The sequence below is a fragment of the Magnolia sinica genome, chromosome 9, assembly GCF_029962835.1.
Source record: "Magnolia sinica isolate HGM2019 chromosome 9, MsV1, whole genome shotgun sequence".
NCBI lineage: Eukaryota > Viridiplantae > Streptophyta > Magnoliopsida > Magnoliales > Magnoliaceae > Magnolia > Magnolia sinica.
Genome location: NC_080581.1, coordinates 5,144,924 through 5,166,904, shown reverse-complemented (window position 1 = coordinate 5,166,904; position 21,981 = coordinate 5,144,924). Strand labels below are relative to the sequence as shown.

Here is a 21,981-nt window from a genome sequence, read left to right as displayed (position 1 = left end):
TCGGTCCTTAGTCAGTTCGCACATGAGCACCACAAGACATTGTTCCCTTTTTGGATGGGGTGTTACAATTTTACAATTCCATCCACCTTAATCCTACCAAATGCAGCTAGCCAAACAGGCCCTAAAATCAATTGGCGTGGCCCACCTGAGTTTTAGAATTCCATTCATGCATATGTTTCACATCTTTTGAACATATTGGATTTAATATAAATGAGAAAGTGGGTCCCACACACCTGGAAGGTTTTAAATGGTCGACCGCGTCATCCCAACTGTTCTTTATCATGTGGCCCGCCTTTTCTCTTTTTCTTCTTTTCTTCTCTCTTCTCCTTTTTCTCCATCTCTTCTTTTACTTGTTCTTCTTTTTTCTTTTTTTCCTCTACTCTTTCTCTGTTCTTTATTATTATTATTTTAAAATCTTTTCCCTTATCTTTTTCTTTATTTCCTCTCTCTTTTTTCTTTATTAAAAATTCAGCAACTAACTTGGGTTAAAAAAATCTTTTAAGTTAGAAAACTAACCATGAGTTAAGATAAAAATACTAATTTAACTTGAGTTAAATAAGAAATAAGTGAGTGAGATGTGTTGTTCAACCTACCTTAGTTATAAATAATGTGAGGTGAGGTATCATAAGATACACGAATTCAGATCCTTTGCTTGCCACGAGTGGTAAAAGTTTTTTTTTTCCTGCATTGTCATTGGTCTGCATTATGATTGGTCCACATATCTTTGACATTGTCAGCACTGCTGTATTACATGCAATGTGTGATGATATGGCCCGATTAGTTTAGGCCAAGCAGGATTCTCCTACTGGTGGCAAGCAGAGGATCCGGATTCCAGATAAGGCCGGATCTAATACAAACGCTAGTAGGATAAGCTTATTCTACAAATTATTATGTGTCACATCTTGGGTTGTTCTTCACATCCGATACGTTCACCACGTTTGTCCCTCAAGCTTTTCTCTAGTGGACAGAAATAACTCCAATCCAGAATTCAGGTGGGCCATCCCAGAGCCAAAATCTTACCCACCCTTCTTTAGTCTTTAGCTGGGCGTTTTCGTTCTTAAAAAATAAAAAATAAAAACTCTCGACTGGGTTCTACTGGTCAACTCCTACACGCACCCTTATATGGGAATTTCGGAAGCGGATTGCTGGTGTATCTCACACCAGCTATGTAGCTGCTGTATTCACGTCAGCAAGTCACGTGGTTCTGACCATAAGGTATGTGCTACATCCAAACCATTCATCCATTTGGCGAGCTTGTCTTATGTCTTGATACTAAAAGTAATACTGATCAAGTGGACCACACTGCAAAAAACAGTGGAGGATTGAACGTTTACCGTTGAAACCTATTTTGGGGTCACAGAAGTTTTTGATCAATATTAAATTTGTTTTTCCTCTTGATTCGGGTCTTTTTGAACTTATGAATAGATTGGATGGAAAATAAACGTTATGGTAGGCCTTACAAATTGTTTAACACTGAAAATCATTATCTATGCTGCTATTTGTGGTGTCGTCTAGAGGATCTTTGGATATGATTCATTTTTTGGATAATGCTCTAAAATAATCTCTAAAAATAGATGCACAGTGTAGATATAATCAGTACATCACTGTGGGGCCATGTAACTTTGATTCCCTTTGAACCGTTCGTACAACTTGGAGCTCGAGGAGCGTCAGTGCTCGTCTTCACACGTGCCTACAGCAGCTATATAGCTGGTGTGTGGTACCCCAGCCAATCCGCTTCCCAGCTGAAGAATTGATGAAGCTAGGTGAGACCCACCATGATGTTTGTGAAAAAAACGACAAGCTCATCCGTTTTTCCATATCATTTTAGACATGGATGAATGATGAATCAATTCAAACTCAAGTGGGACATTGATTGATGCACATCCGCATCCATTGATTGATGTTGACGGGAGCGGATCATCTGTTATCCGGATAACAGTTTAGTGGTTGTTACCAACTCCCCCGGAGGTATGTGGGCCCTACCATGATGTATGTGTTTCATCCGTGCTATCCAATTTTTTTTTCTAGATCATACTTTGATATAAGACAAAAAATGAGGTATATTCTAATCTCAAGTGGACCACATTGAGGGAAATAGTGTTGAATGAATATCCACCATTAAAAACTTTTAGGGGGCATAAAAGTTTTGGATCAAGCTATCCTTATTTGATTGTTTATTATTATTATTTTTTTTCCTTCATCCGCTTCTGTATCACCTAATCAACATATTGGATGTAAAATAAACAGTACAATGGGCTTTATGAGGATTTTAATGGTGGATATCCAGTCACTATTGTTTTCGCATTGGTGGACCACTGTATATTTATATCCCTCTCATCTTTGGGATCAAGCCCTAAAACAATAGGCTAAAATGGATGAATGGAATGGATGAAACACATAAATCATGGTGGGGCCCACAAAGCACTGAGTAGCCCATCCATTTCCTGTTACCTTAAATGCCTGTTTGATTTTCCGGCTCAACCGTGATTACCTTGTAAATGAGTAATCATTATTTACCAAAGTAATCACTGCATCTTTTCCGATGCTAACTTGAGGAGTTACTTTTTAAATACTTAAATCAAAAAATTTGTAAAATAAATATGGGACCCACTGTAATGTGTGTGGCATATCTATACCGTCCATTTATTATGCCAGCTGAATTTAAGGCATGAGCCCAAAAAAGGCAAATCCAAAGCTCAAGTGAACCATACCACACGAAATTGTGAGAATCAAATGCTTACCATTAAAAACTTCTTAGGGCCCTTAAAAGTCTTAGACCAAGCTTATATGTATGTTTTTTTTACTTATCCATGTCTATGTGACCCTATGAACGGGTTAGATGGTAAATAAACCTCAGTGTGGGCCTAATAAAAGAATCAACTTTCAACGGTGGAAAAAATAAGTCCATTGTTTCCTTTCATGTGGACCAATTAAGCATCAGATCTTTCTTATTTTTTGGCTCATGCTGTAAAATATTTTAATAAAACAGATGAGCGGCACAGATATATCATATACATCATGGTGGGGCTTACGGATTTAAGCCAAACATTTTTGGACCAGTTTTCTAGGTGCAATTATTTACTCATCTTCAAACAAGTGAAAAAGTAATAATTACTTATTTAACAGGAATTTACCAGTGTCATGCAAAATCAAATAGGCCCTAACGGTGTGGGGCCTACCTTGATGTATTTTTATTTTTTTATATCCACGGTGTCTATCTGCTTTAACATCAAATTTCAGGCGCGATCCCAAATGCCATTAAACTAGAAACAGTGATGGATGATCATTAAAAATTTAATATGGGCTATAAACAAGATTACCTTTGTATATTCCCTTTATACGGATCTTCTTGACATTATCAAGAGTTTGGTCTACAGATAAACATAATGAAAACCTTATGATGTGCCCTTTATCATTTTTTAATGTCTAGACACTCAATTAATATTGTTTCCTATAGTGTAGCCCACCTGATATTTGAATCTGTGTAATTTTTGGGATCCTATCCTAAAATAGTCTGAAGAAACTGATGAACCGCATGGATATACACCACATCATCAAGTTTAGCCCTGCCATAAAGATAATACACACTAAGGGGGCGTTTGGCCTGGAGTATTAGATGAAATTAATAGGGATAGAATTGCATTTGGTCCCCACCAATTCCATCCAACATTTGGAGAGGACGGGAAAAGTTGGGATTAGGTGGGATCGAATTGCATTTAGTCCCATGGAATTGCATTTGGTCCTACGTAGGATTTCCATGGATTTTGAAATCCATTGCACATGTGGGCCCCACATTGATGTATGTGTTTATCCATGCCGTCCATCCATATACACCATTTGCGTGTGACATTCTGGTTATATATGTGTACAAGTGAACGGCATCCATTGTGAATTCGGTCCGTTGATTATAATTCTTTGGTCTACCATACATGATTTTGCTTAATCCCATGTTTTTCCATAGCAAAAATTTCATCCCAAATATGGGATTGGATGACTACAATACCATGGTATTATTTTTGAACATGCAATTATTGTGCAATAATGATGTTAATCTCATCTAATACAATTCAAAACCCTTCAATTCCACGGACCAAACACGCCCTAAGGTGTTACAGGGGTGACACACGACTTGGCTACGTCCCAGGAGCCAGCACGGGATTGTCCACTTACTCTGCCAGTTTCATGGTGGCTACTGGCGGAGCTACGTGGGCCTCAGAATGATTTCTGTGACCTCTTTATGAAAAGATAAAACTAACCCAAGTATAGGTTTAGCGTAACTTACATAAATGCGTCCCAAAAGTTGCACATGAGTTGAACCGAGTCGAGCTTGGCACAGCTTGGCTTGGCCGATAACTAACCTCAGCTTGAACTCAACTCGGGTCAGTCCTCAAGTTTGTTTGGCCAGTTTGGCTCGGTCGGGATTGTTGGAATCAATAACAATGGTGGGGATCACCTAATGCATGTGTATTTTAAGCCCCACAGGCAAATAGCGTTGAAGCAGGTGAACGAATAGGTGAATGAGAAAGTAGGTTTGACACGCATATAAATAGCCTTTCGTACGCAAGTGAATTACTTGTAGAATAACCTATAGACCACGTTACATGAAACGATGGGAATTGAATATCCAAAGCTCAAGTGGACCACATTACAAGAAAAGATGGGAATTGAACACCCACCGTTCAAAACTTCTTGAGGGCCATAGAGGTTGTATCAATCGGATATTTGTGTTTTCCCTTCATGGATATTTGTGTGACCTTCTGAACAAGTTGGATGATCCCTACCATTAATATGAAGGGCTCCACCCAAGATGGACCATGTCCCAAAAATCTCCAAAATTGGAAGATCCTATCCGTCCAATCTTAAGCCCTTATCCTGATAAATGTGGACCGTTGCTTTACTTCTACCCTTATCCTTTTGCAAAACAACAATCGAAGGGTTAGCATTTTCCTATTATGAAGATTTTTTGGGGGGGCTATCCTACCACATTCAAATCCATGACATGGCGGTCTGGATCACTGAACCAAGGAACTAACTTGTACAAGTTAGCAGGGTTGCATGTGGGGCCCACTTGGTGTGTGTATACGGTATCTAACCTGCCTAGTAGGCTTTCCTCACCCTTTCCTCACCGTGAAATTTGGAAACCCAAAAGTCTCTACAATCATCATGTGAGCCACACGTGAATATGGATTTGGAAGTTTTTATTTTTATTTTTTAATTATTTTTTTATGGTCCGGCGGCACTAATGATGGTTGGATATATCTAATTTTTACAAAATCTCATAACGGTTGTTGGAGATCACTAACAATGGTGGGGATCACTTAATGCATGTGTATTTTAAGCCCCACAGGCAAATAGCGGAGAAGCAGGTGAATGAATAGGTGACGAAGAAACTTCGTTGGACACGCGCGCATATAAATAGCCTTTTATACGCATGTGAAACAAAATAATAGGACATGTTTGGTTTGCCGTAATTGATGTGAAGTAGAAGAAACACAATTATTTTGTTTAATTCACTCATGCGGATGGTGTAATTTGACCTTGAAAATCATGAAACTCAATACCATAATGTGTTTTCAAGCCAAAACTCCGTGAGCCCCACCATGATGTATGTGTAATCTACATGCGGTTCATTCATTTTTTATTTTTTTTCCAGATAATTTTAGAGTATTAGCTTAAAAAATGAGGCAGAGAGAAAGCTCAAGTGGAGCACACCATACAAGATAGTAGCTTTGGATCAATAACCATTGAAAATTTCATGAGAGCTACATAAATTTTGGATCAAACTGATATTTGTGTTTTCTTACCATTCATATGTGTGTGACCTTATTGTTGGAAAATCAATTCATATGTGTGTGACCTTATTGTTGGAAAATCAAGCAAACCCTTGTACAACTCAGCTGACATAGAAGCAACATCAAATAAGATTAAACAAAGTAATAGGAAATGAAAGAATACCAGCAACCACATGAAACACATAATTTTATATGAAAAACTCTTGTGGAAAAAACTACGGCACAAAGTGACAAATAAATCCACTATGCAAATGAATTATAAAAAATGAAAACAACTTACATGCAAAAACCCTTGTCTCATTGGACAAATCTCCCTTCAAAATCCTAACTTTTTCTTTAGAATAAGTTTTAATATCCTAATCTCATTGTTAACAAATTAACACTTATATAGTGTTACACCCGAATTAGAAAACAAATCACACAATTACGTAAAACCGCTTGTGTTGTCGATTGATGTACTTGGTTGATCGATACCGATCAAGCGACCATCAATCAATCGACAACCACATATTTAAGCCATCAAATATGCCCAAAATCATCTAAAGAGCTAACTTGATTTTTATGAATTATCTCGATTGATCAAGCCACCAAGTTCAATTGACCTAACTTGTCCAAAACTATTAATTAGAGATGTTTAATATGGGGTTTTCTTAATCAATCGATCAATTTGTTCGATTGATCAATTAAAAGCTCCTATTTAATACTTACGAACAAATTGGATCTCAAATAAACATCATGGTGGGCCCTACATAGCTTTCAATGATGGCCGTGAAAATTTTAAATGCTTCCGATCCTGTGGTCCACTTTAGGTTTGGATTTGCCTCATTTTGGAGTTAATGCTCAAAAATGATTCACCAAAATGAATGGAAAGCGTGGATAAAACACATACACGTACATAGAGCTGGGCATGTCTGACTCGATCTGGTGGATCCGACCCGATCAGAACCGAACCGACTGCCTGGATCGGTGCAGATCGAGTAGGGCCATTCAGATCCGATAGGTTTTCGGATCGAGTTTGGACTGTGGTAAATTTGGACCGATCCGAACCGAATGGATCTGATCCGTACCGATCCAGAGTGATCCGATCCAAAATCAATACTTCTATTTTTTCCTGTGGTATGGTCCACTTGAGCTTTGAATATGCATTAAATTTGGGTTCAACCACTAAAATGATCTGGAAAAATGAATGGACAACGTGGATAAACCAGATGCATTCACGGTGGGCCCCAACAAAGTTTACTGTTTGTATAAGAGAGCTGGGCATCGGACCGAGTCATCATGTCTGGTTAAGGGCTACACTAGTAATAGTTCACCACTATTTTGGAAATGGTGGGCATTCATCCTTCTCGCATGTGAAATTCATCACACCGATTGATTAATCCTATCCATGCAATTGCTAGCTATCGTATATGGACCATATGGTTAATAGAAAATTAATGTGTGGTCTAAGTTCTGTCGGTGATTTGGACGGTCCACGCTGCCTTGACATAGTAAATTGAAAAGTCACCACTGTTTTTTAGTTGGTGCTGAACTATCATAACAGTTCAGAGCTGATAGAAAATAGTTCTTTTAGCCATGTAGGGTGTACCACACATCGACTGCTGTAACCTGTAGCCGTAGGTATGTGTCGCTCGAAGACGAGCACTGACGCTCCTCGAGCTTCGAGTTGTACAAACAAACTGAACGGTTCAAAGGAGATCAAAGTTATATATGGGCCCCACAATGATGTATTTCAATATTTATTATATCTACACCGTTCATATATTTTTAGAGATCTTTATAAAGCATTATCTAAAAAAATGAATAATATCCAAAGATCATCTGGACCACACCCCAAATAGCAGTAGAGAATGATTTTCACCGTTAAACAATTCGTGTGGTCCACTTGATATTAGATCTGTCTTATTTTTCGTCTCAAGCCTTAAGACGAGCTCGCCAAATAGATGGACGGTTTGGATATAACACATACCCCATGATCAGACCCACAGAACTCGCTAATGTCAATCCAGAAGTCACATTGTGCACAGCTGCACTTGTGTGAAAAGCACGTTCAACAGCCCGGTAAAAACGCGGATATTGCATACAGACAGTTCTTTCATAGCCATGTAGGGCCCACCTTGAAGTATATGTTTTATCTAAGCCGTTCATCTATTTTGACATATCATTTTAGGCCTTGAACATAAAAAGGCGGTATATTGAAGGCTGAAGTGGACCACACCACATGAAATAGTTGGATTAAATTCATACGATTCGAATTGTACTCGACCCGATCCGACTCGGTTTCCTTGACCGTGTTGGACTCGGTTCAAGTCAGGCCAACCATGCGTCGGATCGGTCCGAGTCAGGTAATCTGGATTCGGTCCCGAATCGGATCTAGTTCAGGTTAAACCATTGAGATTACAGATTGGATAAAGTGGATCCCAATCCAATCCGATCCGGACGGATGCCGGCTCTACATGTACATCATGGTGGGGGTAAACAACTCAGCCTCATTTTGGATAGTCATGACATTCTAAGAAGTTGTAGCTGTCACTACTTATTATATGATGTCCATTCCAACGTCATAAAATTTACGTCATCAAAATCACAGCAAATGAAACAGGCAGAAAGTCTGCGGTGACTCCAAAGAAGCATGTTTCTCTACAAGTTGCTGTATAATGAGGTAATTCTACAAGTGCCTCTTATGAGGCCCACCTGGGTGAGTGTATGGAATCCAACCTGTCTATTAGGTGCTACTACCGAGAAATTTGGACGTCCTAAAAATCAGGCAGTTCTAACTATCATCTGAGCACCACTTGAATTTGAAAATTTTTGGAAGATTGTCCATGGTTGTCTATGGTGGAGCCACCCGAGTTGTGTGCATATTCTATCCAATCCGTGCATCACGTGATCACGACGATGATGATGAGATGCCATGAAAATGAGACCTATAAAATCACTAGATAAGCCACATCATAAAAAAACAGTGGACAACCGCTCAAAAACCTCCAGATTCACGTGGTGGCCCATCATGGTTGGATCCAATTAGTTTTTGGCTGTCCAAATTTTATAATGGTTTGATGCTGACGGTCGGATTGGATGGGATGAAAACGCCCCAGGTCCGCAACACTACCGTGTGGGGGCTCGTCCTCACCATCAAATGTCACACATGCGATGGATCTGGGCCATTCATTAGGCAATGGAAGCTTTGAACATGCTGACAACATAAAATAGTAGTACACCCATCAAGTGATGAGCCCGCGTGTACGTTCAACTCCGAGTGTTAGACTTGTTTTTCCAACCGTTCTTTTTTCTCTTACAAGCTCGATATGCTCGATCAGTGGACCGATATTATATTTTTCAGGGAAACGGATTGGCTACTTCCCCTGACACCAGCCCCATGGCTGCTGGTCGGTGCTCTGTGGGACCCACCATGATGTATGGGTTTCATCCATTCCGTTCATCCATTTTTAAATATCATTTTAGGGCTGTGTCCTAAAAATAAGAGAAATATAAATCTTATGTGGACCACATCACAGAAAACAATAGTGATTGGATGTCCATCATTTAAATCTTCCTAAGGCCCACTGTACTGTTTATCTGACATCTAATCTTTTGATTAGGTCATGAAGACCCAGATGAGGGGACAAAACAAATATCAGCTTGATCCAATACTTTTATGGCCCCTAAAAAGTTTTTAATGGTCGAAGTCCATTCAACACTGTTTCCTGTAATGTGGTCCATTTGAGATTGGGATATACCTCATTCTTTTTGTAATATCATAAGATGATCTATAAAAATATATGGACGGCATGGATGAAACAAATACATCATGGTGGGGCCCAAAGAGCACCGAACACTAGCCATTGGCTGGTGGCATGGGGAGTAGCCAATCCGTTTCCATTTTTCAGTCCAGACATCTTTACAGTGTACACAACCTGATGAATGGTCCGGATGTCTACATGAGTGCCATCCAACGGTGAGAACGAGCCCATGCATGGTACTGTGACGCGGGCTCGGCATCTTAGCAAGCTTAATTGGGTTGGTGACCTGTAAAATGTTGCCCCACCCTACACGGAGCGTAATCTTCTACGACATCTGTTATACGCAGCTGTGTACAACACCCGCGTGTGACATCTATTCCGTCCATCATATGAAATCCATAGTGTTCACTATAGCACTCAAAATCCGTCCCGATCCATTACTCAGGTGGACCACACCCAAATCTCAGGTGTGAATTGTTCATTTTTCCCCGTCGTCTAGCTGGCAGAAGTTTTGGGTCATGCTCATATTTGGAGTGTTCCTTTATCCTGGTGAGTCGCACCTGATAAAGGGGTTGGATGGAATAGAAAAACGAAACCTATGGTTGGCATCCACTCCCCATTGTTCCCTATGGTGTGGCGCATCTGAGAGCGGATCGAGCTGATTTCTGTCCATCAGGTGACCCACCAAGGTAAAACCTAGCGTCGAGGGTCTCACCTGATGGATAGATTAGATGTACACACAAACAACATATATAATGGCCCCCACAGACCTCAGGTGTTGTACCTACTGCCTACAACAGGTATTATATTATAGAGAATACCGGTTCACCCTACTAATTGTCTGTAAGAACGACAACAGCGCAAACTCACCTCTCTCTCCCTCTCTCTCTCTCTCTCTCTCTCTGCCGGCAGCTACAGGCTTCAATGTACAAAACATCTCTCGCTCATCCCTGCCCGCCGCAGCCACAGGATTCAATCTCCGACACTGTACAGAACCTATATGTAACCATAACGTTCACCACAATTGGTACTCTCTCTATCTCTCTCACACACACTCACGCGTGCATACAAGGAGACACGTGTGAATCATATAATGTTTCGGATCGTAGGGTTTTCATGGTCTGGGTTGCCACTATGTCGTGTTGAGGCCGAGTCTAGGTCAGCCCATGCCCGACCCGTTTATTAGACTGGCTAAGGATTCCACCCAGGCCAACCCTGTTCTTCATAGCCCCTGATCTCTCTCTCTCTCTCTCTCTCTCTCTCTCTCTCTCTCTCTCTCTCTCTTTTAATTTTTAATTTTTAACTTTTAATTTTTAAACACACACACCCTCTGGGCGCCCGACTAGCAGAAATCCACCGGACCACCACCACCGGTGCACGACTAGCACACTGCCTGCCCGCTCGATCTCGTTGAGCGAAGAAGACCGCACGGCTGCACGCTCAATCCTGACTCGGTTCGCACTTACTTGTCTCCTGTCACATCCATGCCTTTATTTTAAGAAATTACTCTTTGTTTTTTTTGTTTTTTGTTTTGTTTGGTTTTTCCATCTCATAGTTTCCAAATCATCCTCTTTTTTGCCTTTTTTCCAAATCATCTAATGCAACCATGATTCGGATTTGGACACGGTTGAGCAATTAGAGATGGATTAGGAGGATGAACGGCTGCTCTTGTTACAACACCAAGTCCCTCTAACAAGGAGATGGAAATTGAAAGTTAGACTTGAGGAATTATACGATTGGATAGTTGGTTTTTAAAAGTGAGGCCCATGGTTTGATGGTCCAGATTATTTTTATCTGGTCTGGTGGTGGATGGACCACAATATAAGAATCTCCTTGGAAGAATCCTACCATTACTAGCTGCAGATAGTTTAGAAAGGGTGAGAAGATCACATGCATGCGTTTGAGCTGTGGATCCCATTCATGATGTGCATGTAGAATCCGAACCGTTCAACACGTGAGATTCTTCATGGGGCACCATACACACTAAGAATCATCTCCATCAAAATCTAGATGTTTATGTCTTAGTAATGGTGGCATATGATATGAGATATTTAATTTGTATTTTTTCACCAAAAATTTAATAAGTTAACATATAAAAAAGCTCGAGCTCGACTCGAGGTAAACTTGACTCGACTTGACAGTTTTGGCAAACAAACCAAGCTTCAATGTTGAGCTCGAGGCTGAGCTTGAGCTCGAGCTCGAACTCGAGTACAGCATGGACAAGCCGAGCCTAGCCCACCTCGACTCGACTCGGCTCGATGCCCACCCCTACACGCGATAGTGGAATTTCACCACCTATGGGTTTCGAACCCAAGACCTCATGTTGAAACTCCTCGGAGTCTACCACTCGGGCAATGACTGGAACCCCATAGCCCCTTATCCTAAATTAAGGGTGGCAGTTTGTCGAGTTCAGGTGAGTCTAAGTCAACCCATGCCTGACCCGTTTATTAGACCAGCTAAGAATTTCAGCGCGACCGACCCTTGACCCATTAACCTGTGGCCCTATCCGACTTACTTCAAATTCATCAAACCCAAACCCGACCCATTTAATTATAATTAGGCTGGGCTATACCCAACCCTACACGACCAGTGGATTTTAAAAATGGAACGTGAGGTTTGACTTATATGAATCGAAGTTATAGTAGGTATGAAATAACTAAATGAAAAACATTCTTTTTTATCAGCATATTCCAATTATGGATGCATATAAATATATATACATTATATGCATCTATCTGATTATTGTTTTTTGATTTGTTTTCGGCTTTGGGTTGGATCATCTAGCCCAACTCATTAATAACTATGTGGGTGAATCGGGTTGGGTAGTTCAATACGATGCTAACATGTTTACTTAAAAAGGACCACATTTTTTATTGTGTTTTTATAATAAAAGATAAATTTTAAGAATAAAGTTTATTTTTAATAAGTAAATAAATATATTTATTATGAAATTTTTTCATAAATACTTTGTATAACCAGATAGTAATAAGAGAGGTTTTTGCTAATGGAACCAAGGTTCGAATCTCTACAAGGATGAGAGCTGCTTAGGTGCTTTATTAGGTGTACTTTGCACTTTGCATATATGCATCGTTACTATTGTGCCCTATTTATGGTTATTCCTAGAATAGCTAATCGGGGAATGACACCGATACATGTTATTCCACAAGGGAAATGTAACATGCGGAAAGATCTCCAGAGATATTTGGAGCACTTTTTACAGAAGTGAAACTGGTGCTGAGCTGGATAGTACATGTCATCTAATGACAAGGCATGACCAGGCACGATCGAGAAGTTCAAGATACAGAAAGCAATCGAGCAGAAAGAACATTTAGGTACGACCGAGAAGTTCGTGAGGTGGAAAGCGGTCGAGCGGAAAGAACGTTTAGAAGAGAATACAAAGAGACAAAAGGACTTATCAAGGCACGACGGAGAAGTTCAGGAGGTGGAAAGAACATTTAGAAGAGAATACAAAGAGACAAAGGGATCTGGAAGACTGACGTGACAATGATTCAATTGTCATAATGACTGAAGTAAAAAAGACAAACGGATGTAGAGTATTTGCATAACAGAGAACCCTATAAATGGAAGGGAAAATTAATAGAACAAATCATCTCATACCAATAAATGGACTTCGTGCTTGGTCTCCCACAAACACAACATGACATGGATTTAATGTTCGTGGTGGTAGATTGTTTCTCAAAGTTGGTGCACTTTATCCCATATAAGAAGACTCTCGATGCAGCACACATGGATAATCTATTCTTTAGAGAGGTCATGCAGTGACACATGGTTCTTAAGACCATTACTTCTAACTATGACACGAAGTTCATTAGCCACTTCTTGCAGACTCTGTGGAAATGGTTCAATAGGTAACTTTAGTTCAGTAGTACTTACCACCCACAGACAGATGGGTAGACTGAAGTTGTGAATCGCACGATTGGAAACCTCCTCTGGTGTATTTTAGGTGACAAATCAAAGCAGTGTGATTTGTCATTGTCTTAAATAGAGTTTGTATTTAACAACATGGTGAACCGCTCAATAGGGAAGCCCCCGTTCTAGATTATTTATGGTTGAGTGTCTCACCACACTTGATTTGGTCTCTTTACCCAAGCTCCCGGGCATGAGAGTTGCAGTAGAGTATATGACAGATCGAATCGTGGGCATTCATGCAGACGTGCAAGTTAAGTTGCATGCCTCAAACGATAAGTAGAAGAAGCAAACCGACGAGCATTGGTAACAAAAAGTATTTGAGGTGGGCGACCATGTCATGGTCCATCTACGCAAGGAGAGATTTCCTACCGAGATCTACAACAAGTTGAAGAATAAGAATATTGGACCGGTACTGATCCTCCGAAAGATCAACAATAATGCTTACGTTGTTGATCTTCCGGACGACATGAATATCTCACATACTTTCAACGTTGCGGACTTGATTGAGTATCATGAACCTAAGCGGGACGAGAACTCGAGGATGAGTTCTTTTGAAGTGGAGGGGACTGATGTATAGCGGGTCATGGACACTTTCATGGTAAAGATGGACTAGAGAAGGCCCGATTGGAGGCGAAATTGATCCAGACTATTAGAACCTTAAAACAGTTGTATCTCACAAACCGGAATAAGTTTTTAGATATATCATATATGATTTTGGTGTAGGAGAAGCTATTTTAGCCAACCAATCCGGCTATGCCGGGTTTCCCATGCCAAATTTGCGAGATTCCATTAGATCGACAGTCAAAAGTCCATTTAATTTTCATTTTTGCTATAAATAATAAGTTTTATTTTGATCATAACTTTTGATCCTTTGAGTTGTAGGAGTCGTGACCAACATGAAAAGGCTTATAAAAATTAGGAGAATAACATGGTTAGGCCAAATTAGACACTTACTAGTCTAGTAGGAATCATGACAATATATAAATAGTAAATTTATTATTTATAGTAAGTTAAATTTTTAAGGGTTTGAGTCTAAAAATCCGTCCTAGGTTTGAGCTTATTATTTAAAGGATTCTAGTTTTATTTTTATTTTTTTTTATTTATCATCAATCAATTTATTTTGAATTTATTTCTACTTTTATCCCTCATGGATTCGATGAAGCTCTTTGTGATGAGTCCAAAGTGCTCCATTGATTTAGAGTAGATATCATTGAAGAAAACAGTGATTGACCTCATCACATCCCTCCCTGCATCATCGGATATCTTAGTCCAGAAAATAAGATAATTTATTTTCTTAAATCAAGCAATTGTATTTCCAATGCTCTTAAATTTTCCCTCTTGCTGTGTTTTTCTTCAGAATGTTTTAAAGGCATATTAGTGTCAAAACCAGAAATTTATTCAATACTTAAAGGTGTAAATTTTCGTGTTGAAATTCAGATTCGTGAGTTCATTGTATCCTGAAGATGATTTTCCATTTTCCTTCTTTTGCACTTGCTGGTATCTCCAAAAAGGGCATCAAATTGTCATGAGAAATCAACTATTCAAGTTGAGCCTTGAATCCACTAGATCTGAATGTCTTGTTATCTAATTCTTCCATCCTATGTTGTGTACTATAATACCTCTTATCCAACATTTTCTAACCCAAGGCAACCTACTATCCATTTAACTTGGCCTAAACCTACATCAAAAGCCTGCTAGACTGTTAACCCACGGGCTACTTCGGCTCATTGCCACCCCCACCATACATGAGTGAGGCTATGATTGATTAGTGAGCTAGATACTAGCCAAGGCCAGTTCTAGCCTACTGGAGAAGCATCTAGGTTTAAGTCAGTTCTAACCAATTAGCCCAGTAACTACGACTGTTAATTAGGCTAGGTTTATGGCAGCCGAGGTCTATCCAAGTCTAGCCCGGTCTGTAAGGGAAAACCTAGGTTCAAGCTAAGATATGGCTTGTGGAAGGCCGAAGGAAATCTCTGGTCATCATGCCTCAAAATCTGGGTACCTCAGTAGGGTTACTTAAGAGTTACTTAAGATTTGAATTTTGAAAACATGATCAATTTTTTTCACTTTTTATTACATCACATACGTTTATTCAACTGAAATAAACATTCACACAAAACTAAAGGAGAAATCACCATGAAATTATAATTAAATTAAATATAACGTTCCAAATAAAAACTCGAACTACACTATATACTACTCAAATCACCACTCCTTAAATAATTATTCAATTATACTATGAACTTAAAATTTTCAACTAAATAATAATGATTGAAAAAAATAATAATAATCTAATAATAGAGACCCATATTTTCATAATACTCAAACTCTGCACCTAAAACATTATTCAAGATGGGGTGAGCTTACATATGTTCAGTGGGATCACTTCCTTACTCAAATTTAGAATTTTCAGATTATATTAAAATACATAAACAAAAGAATACTTGAATTAGAGTAAAGAGAATAAAGAAATATGAATTAAAATGCCAGAATCATAAAAATGCTATAAATATGATGTTTTTCATGAATACAACACCATATACAGTAGATGTCCATGTTGCATTAATGTCCATACACTAGTACTTTGTAATGATGAACCCATTCGTACATTAGTTGGTCAGACTACTACTCAAGTTGTACCTTTAGTGTATGTCTGCATGCATACTTGCACTCATAAACCATATAGAAATGAGACATCAAAAGATCTAGTGAGTTTTAGCATCTTTTACCCAAGGGACCGAACATCTTAACTTGCTAGCTTCATGGATTTTCACCCAAGGGACACAATCAACCTACTTGCTTATACTTTTATCGACATCTACAAGACATTGTAATTGCATGTACTTTTAGGGAGATTCTCAAGGCAAAGCACATGCATGTAGCTTTAGGGATAATCCAGGACACTGCACCACATATCAATCTCAATTCTCAATAAATAATGAACGCACATTTGATATGAATCATCATATTATAATTATCAAACCTAAATTTAAAAATATATATACAAAGCTTGCAATTTACTACAAGTTTAATTAAATGCTACATACTTTTTGTTACTTTTAAAATAATGTTTAAAATTTCTTATAAAGATTTATATTTGATGAAAACTTATTAAAATCAGCAATAAGTATATTTTCAGCAATATTAAATAATTTAATGTCCTAAATTAGAAATGAAAATGAATAAAAATAATTATGAGAAAAATCTAGTAAATTTCCCCATGCAATTTAACACAAGTTTAATTAGGTGCTATACACTTTTTGCTAACTGTTGGAGTGTTAAAGTCCCTTGCTATACATTGATATATCATCCTCTGATGGCTCAAGCTTTTAGCACAAGTGGTTGTTTGACATGGTATCAGAGCGGAAGAATAAGTGTTAGAGTCCCGAAATTAGCAAATATATCACCAACCAAAATATATTCTCCTATATATATGTGGCATACATTAAACCAAGTTGTAAAACCTACTGTTGCTGAGTATAGATAACCAAATAAGTGTGTGTGTTTTTTTTTTCGGTCTCAAGATGCATCTAAACTGTGGCCCTGGGCAGTTTAATTTGAATTGCTTGTATGCCGCTTAGACTATCTAAGTGATTTATAAGTCCTGTGTATCATTCATCACACTTTCAGAGTATGAGTCTATCAGGTAAACACCAAGATTGATGATGATGTGCACAAATTGAATGGTAGAGATGGTTCATAAACTGATATTTCATATATCATTTAAGCATAGGCTTGTCCACCAACCTACACAACAAGTGGCCTACAGATTGGACGGACCAAATTGATGAGCTGTGTAGAAACGATCATGCCCATTAATCATCATTCCAATAATCAGTATATTATCATGTGGTCAATTGCTTTTGATCATCGCTGCATGCAGTGATTGTCGTCACCTGGATATTGTATCTCTCCATCCTAGAAAATGAAGACATCAAACGCGACTCATCTGCCCCTCCAAATGATGCCACGAACGTTAACATCATCAAAGAGAAGCTGGTCATGTACTCATCACGCCGCCTCAAGAACATCACCGACAATTTCAAGCACGAGCTGGGCAAAGGTGGATCCGGCATGGTGTACAAAGGAACGTTAGAAGACGGCATGCCAGTCGCTGTTAAGGTCCTTCATGGCGATTGGTCGAATAAGCTAATCAGACGCCAGTTCGAAGCAGAAGTGCGTTTGATCAGAAGAACACACCATCCCAATCTAGTAAAGCTTTATGGGTTTTGCTTCAACAAGCGATTGAAAGCGTTAGTTTATGAGTTCATGGAGAACGGATCGCTCGACGGGTTCTTATTCGAAAGAGAGAAGAAGAATAAGATTGAATTGGAGAAGCTCTATAGCATTGCTATTGGAACCGCTAAGGGCATTGCCTATTTGCACGATGATTGCCCAGATAGAATAATTCACTATGATATAAAGCCGGAGAATGTATTGCTCAATGTGGATTTCTCACCTAAGGTGTCAGATTTTGGGCTGGCCAACCTTTATAACCGGGACTCGACCCATGTTCCCATTTCAGGGTTCAAGGGAACTCCTGCTTATGCTGCACCAGAAATGTCGTTGCGTTTTCCGGTCACTCCGAAATGCGATGTTTATAGTTTCGGGATGTTGTTGTTTCAGATTCTTGGGAGGGGGCAGAATTTCGATTCTAGGAACTCTGGGATCTTGCAGTGGCTGCCGAGGCATGTGTGGATTAAGTTCGAGGAAGGAGCAATGGAGGAGATGGTGAGCTATTTGGGGATGAGTGGGAAAGATAAAGAGACGGCAAAGAGAATGGCTGTGGTTGCTTTGTGGTGTGTTCAACATCAGCCGGAGCTCCGGCCTCCAATGAGTACTGTTGTGAAGATTTTGGAAGGAGATGTGATGTTGAATGATCCACCAAATCCTTTCCCTCAAATGCCGTCTGATGATTCTCGAAATGCTAGGATCCCAACTCCATTGGTTAGTTCAAACACTACTCTTTGGTTCTCTCCGGCCTCAACTTGGGACTCTGAGACCTCGACGGAGGAATATCTGACTCCTTGATGATTATCAGAGAAAATACTTAAGGGGTGTTTTGGATGCCAGAAATTTAGATGGGTCTAAAGATTTTTCTTTCGTTTTTATTGGTATGTAAAATCCATGAGAAAGAAATTCTGTTTCTTATTTTTGGGTAGTGGATAAATTCCTTGGAATCCAAAAGCTGTATTTGGGTATTGGGAAGGATCGCCAACAATTATAGTATAAATATTCATGAGACGGGGAATTTCAAAATGAATCAGGATCCTCTGCTTATCACAAGCTGAGAAATCTTATTTTACTACATTGTGATTGGTCCAGGTCATCACTAATATTGTCAGCACTGCCATGCATTAAATTACAACAAACAAAATTTTCCAGGTTGTCTCAAGAGAGGATCCTGATTCCATATGACCATTGGTGGGGAATTCAGTACCTAAGAACTTGCAAGCTAGCTCATTCTAAGGAATTTCAAAAGTGGAAACGGATCACATCAGGAAACCAATTCCTAGTATTTCAGGAGCCCACACAAGAATTTATTAGTCATGGATTCAATTTCCACAAGGGCTATTTTTTAGACATCCAAATGACATGTAGCTTAATTCTTGAGTTGAACTGCCTCAATTTCCCCTTTAACTCCAACGTGAAAGTAACGTAAATGCAATTTGAAGCTGAACTTACTCAAGGCCCCATGCAAAAAGAAATTACAATTTGATTATTTCCACTTTATTAGATTGATAATTGTAATTTAATTAGCGAATAGCTCATCCAAACACGCTATGTGAAGTTCGACTTGAAAGGAATGTGATTGCATTTTGAAGGCTACATTCTTGGTGTCAATACTACCAAAGGTAGCTACAATTTATTTATTTCACATTGACAAATAAATTATTGCAATTCAATTCAATAGTGCATCCAAACACAACTTAAATCTACGTTCCATGTTAGCAATTGGGGTAAAGTGAGCATCAAGCCTCTACAACAGGTAAATTGTCCCAACAATCTAGTGGAGATAATCGTCATCCAGGTTACCCGAATGTGGGCCCCACCTTGATGGGTCGAACATTGTGAATAGAATATCCTGAGATTGCGTGCAGTCGGAATCAAGAGATATTAACTAATTCAAGGGGGCGTTTGGATCTTATGTTACTTAAGATAAGCTTCTTCTTTTCCTTATTTATTTTTAATACATGCACTCACACCCCCCCAACACACTCAGACACTCACACCACAGTGGGTACTCAAACCAATGACCTCGTGTTATGCCTTAAGTAGCTTGTTTTGATTTCTACTTACTAAAGTAAAAAAACTAAAGTGAATAAATAACTTAATACGTACACACACGCACACACACATTGGGCTCACGAGGTTTCAAGGGTTGCCGCGTCACGTGAACCATTAAGATTTTGTACCTAGCACACATGTACAGAGGTGCTGAAGGTCGTGCTCACGTAAAAGGTGCACGGGTGAGCATTCTTATATATGTGTGTGTGTACACACACATACATATGTACATATGTGTGTAGAAGAATATTCACCTTTGCTCCTTTTTACATGAGCACCCGTGCGCACCTTTAGACACATGTCATGGGTACAAAATCTGAACGGTCTGCATGATGCGGCATCCCTTGAAACCTAACAAGGAACTTTCCGCCCGATACATAACTCTAGTGGGCCATAGCAAAAGGAAATAATTTCCTCCCTTGATTTGCATTTCTCTTTTCTATGGCCGGCTAGAGTTGTGTATCAGGCTGGAAATTAGGCTTGAGGTTTTAAGGGATACCACATCGTATGGACTGTTCAAATCATGTGCCTATGACACGTGTGCTCACATAAGAAGTTCTTAGGTGAGCATATATATATATATATACCTCAAGGGAACTTCCTATGAGATTGAGTTGTGTGGGCCCCACTATGATGTATGTCAAACATTAACACCATCCATTTGATGGGTCCCCTTTAGTTTATGGGATATCCCAAAAATCAGCCGTATACGGAACTCAGGTGGGCCATGCCGAAAATGTATAAAATCACTTGGTGGGGCCCACTTGAGTTTTGGTTGACGCTGAAACTTGGTCTGACCCCTCATCCACGTGGGACACGTGTTGGGGAGTTGTGTTGCGGATTCACACAGATCTAGATCTATAATAGCAATTCAATAGTAAAAGCAATCTCAGAAAAACACAAAGTTTTAACGTGAAAAACCCTTACGAGAAAAAACCACAGCACAAAGCAACAGAAATCCACTATGAAATAGAAATTACAAGAGAGAGGACTTACCCGATTCGAACAACTTTAAATCTCACCCTTGCTACACCCTTTGATAACCCTAAAAACCCTATAGAAAGCTTTAGAATTATTTTCCATACCCTAGAAAAGCCCTAGAGACACTTATTTATAGTTTAGGCAACTTTCCTTTCGCACCCTTGCGAAAACTAACTCAAATTTCCGCAGTCTGCATCAAATCCGGAAACGAAACTGCATAACCTCGACCGTTGGACTTTGAGTCGAGTAGTGCTTCAACTAGTTGAGCAGCTCCCTCGACCGGTCGAGGCTGAACCACGACCAGTCGAGCAACCCAAAAAAAAACAGATTTAAGACTTCTGATAACAATCTTTACCAAGTCTTCAATCTTCAATTGTGTAGCTCCTTGACCTCTTCTCTTATCTCTTCATTGCATCATATCTTTAATCAACGCTTCTCGCGCACACTTTGTCCTACTTTTATGCCATTACCAAGCCCAGAGAAGTTGCACAGAACTTGAACTTCTTTGTAGGAACGATCTTGGTGAGCATGTCTACTGGATTCATGTTGGTGTGAATCTTTTCTAGTGTGACGCCTCCTTCCTTAAGCACATGTCGGATAAAGTGGTGACGAACATCAATGTGTTTAGTACGTGAGTGATAAACAGATTTTTTAGCCAAATTGATAGCGCTCTCGCTATCACAGTTAACCGGCACGGCCTCCTGCTGAAGTCCCAACTGATTTATTATGCCTCTGAGCCAAACGCCAACTTTAAACGCTTTCATTACTGTCATATATTCCGCTTCTGTCGTGGAAAGAGCCACCACGGACTGAAGCTTCGACATCCAATTGATTGCTCCACCCGCTAGAACAAACAAGTATTCTAAAGTAGACTTCTTGAAATCTATACTGCCTGCGTAGTCGAAATTCACATACCCTACCAACTTTGTTCCTGTTTTTTCAAAAGTTAAGATGTAGTCTTTCTGTAACAGCCTGGAAATGGGGGGTCGCGCAATCGCTCGACTCCCGAGTTCCCGAGAGTCACTAATACAGATTTGTTAACAAGCATTTAAATCCTTCAAGTCGCGTAGTCTGCAATTCTCTGAACGTGGAACATGAAAACACCAGTCTACTGAAATGAAAGAGGGCAATTCATAAATGTACAAGTCCAAAAATAATTGGGTCGAGCAAGGCATTGCCCAAACAAAATAGCAAAAGAATAAACCATCCCAAAGTAATGGGACTGAGCCCCAGCGCCCAGCCATCCT

At 39.5% G+C, this 21,981-nt stretch overlaps 1 protein-coding gene across 1 annotated transcript; it reads left to right on the top strand.

Annotated features, from left to right (window-relative positions):
* Nucleotides 1-10,449: 10,449 nt before the first annotated feature.
* On the top strand, nt 10,450-18,728 carry LOC131256110 (putative serine/threonine-protein kinase). Its single transcript, XM_058257158.1, has 2 exons — nt 10,450-10,562; nt 17,349-18,728. Exons 1-2 carry the CDS (start codon nt 10,460-10,462, stop codon nt 18,494-18,496), a joined length of 1,251 nt encoding a protein of 416 aa, XP_058113141.1. The 5' UTR covers nt 10,450-10,459; the 3' UTR covers nt 18,497-18,728.
* Nucleotides 18,729-21,981: the final 3,253 nt, after the last annotated feature.

Coding starts and splice junctions, on each gene's coding strand:
- LOC131256110 (XM_058257158.1), top strand. CDS start 10,460: ATGTACAAAACATCTCTCGCTCATCCCTGCCCGCCGCAGCCACAGGAT. Junction 10,563..17,348: donor CATAACGTTCACCACAATTG/GTACTCTCTCTA, acceptor CGCTGCATGCAG/TGATTGTCGTCACCTGGATA.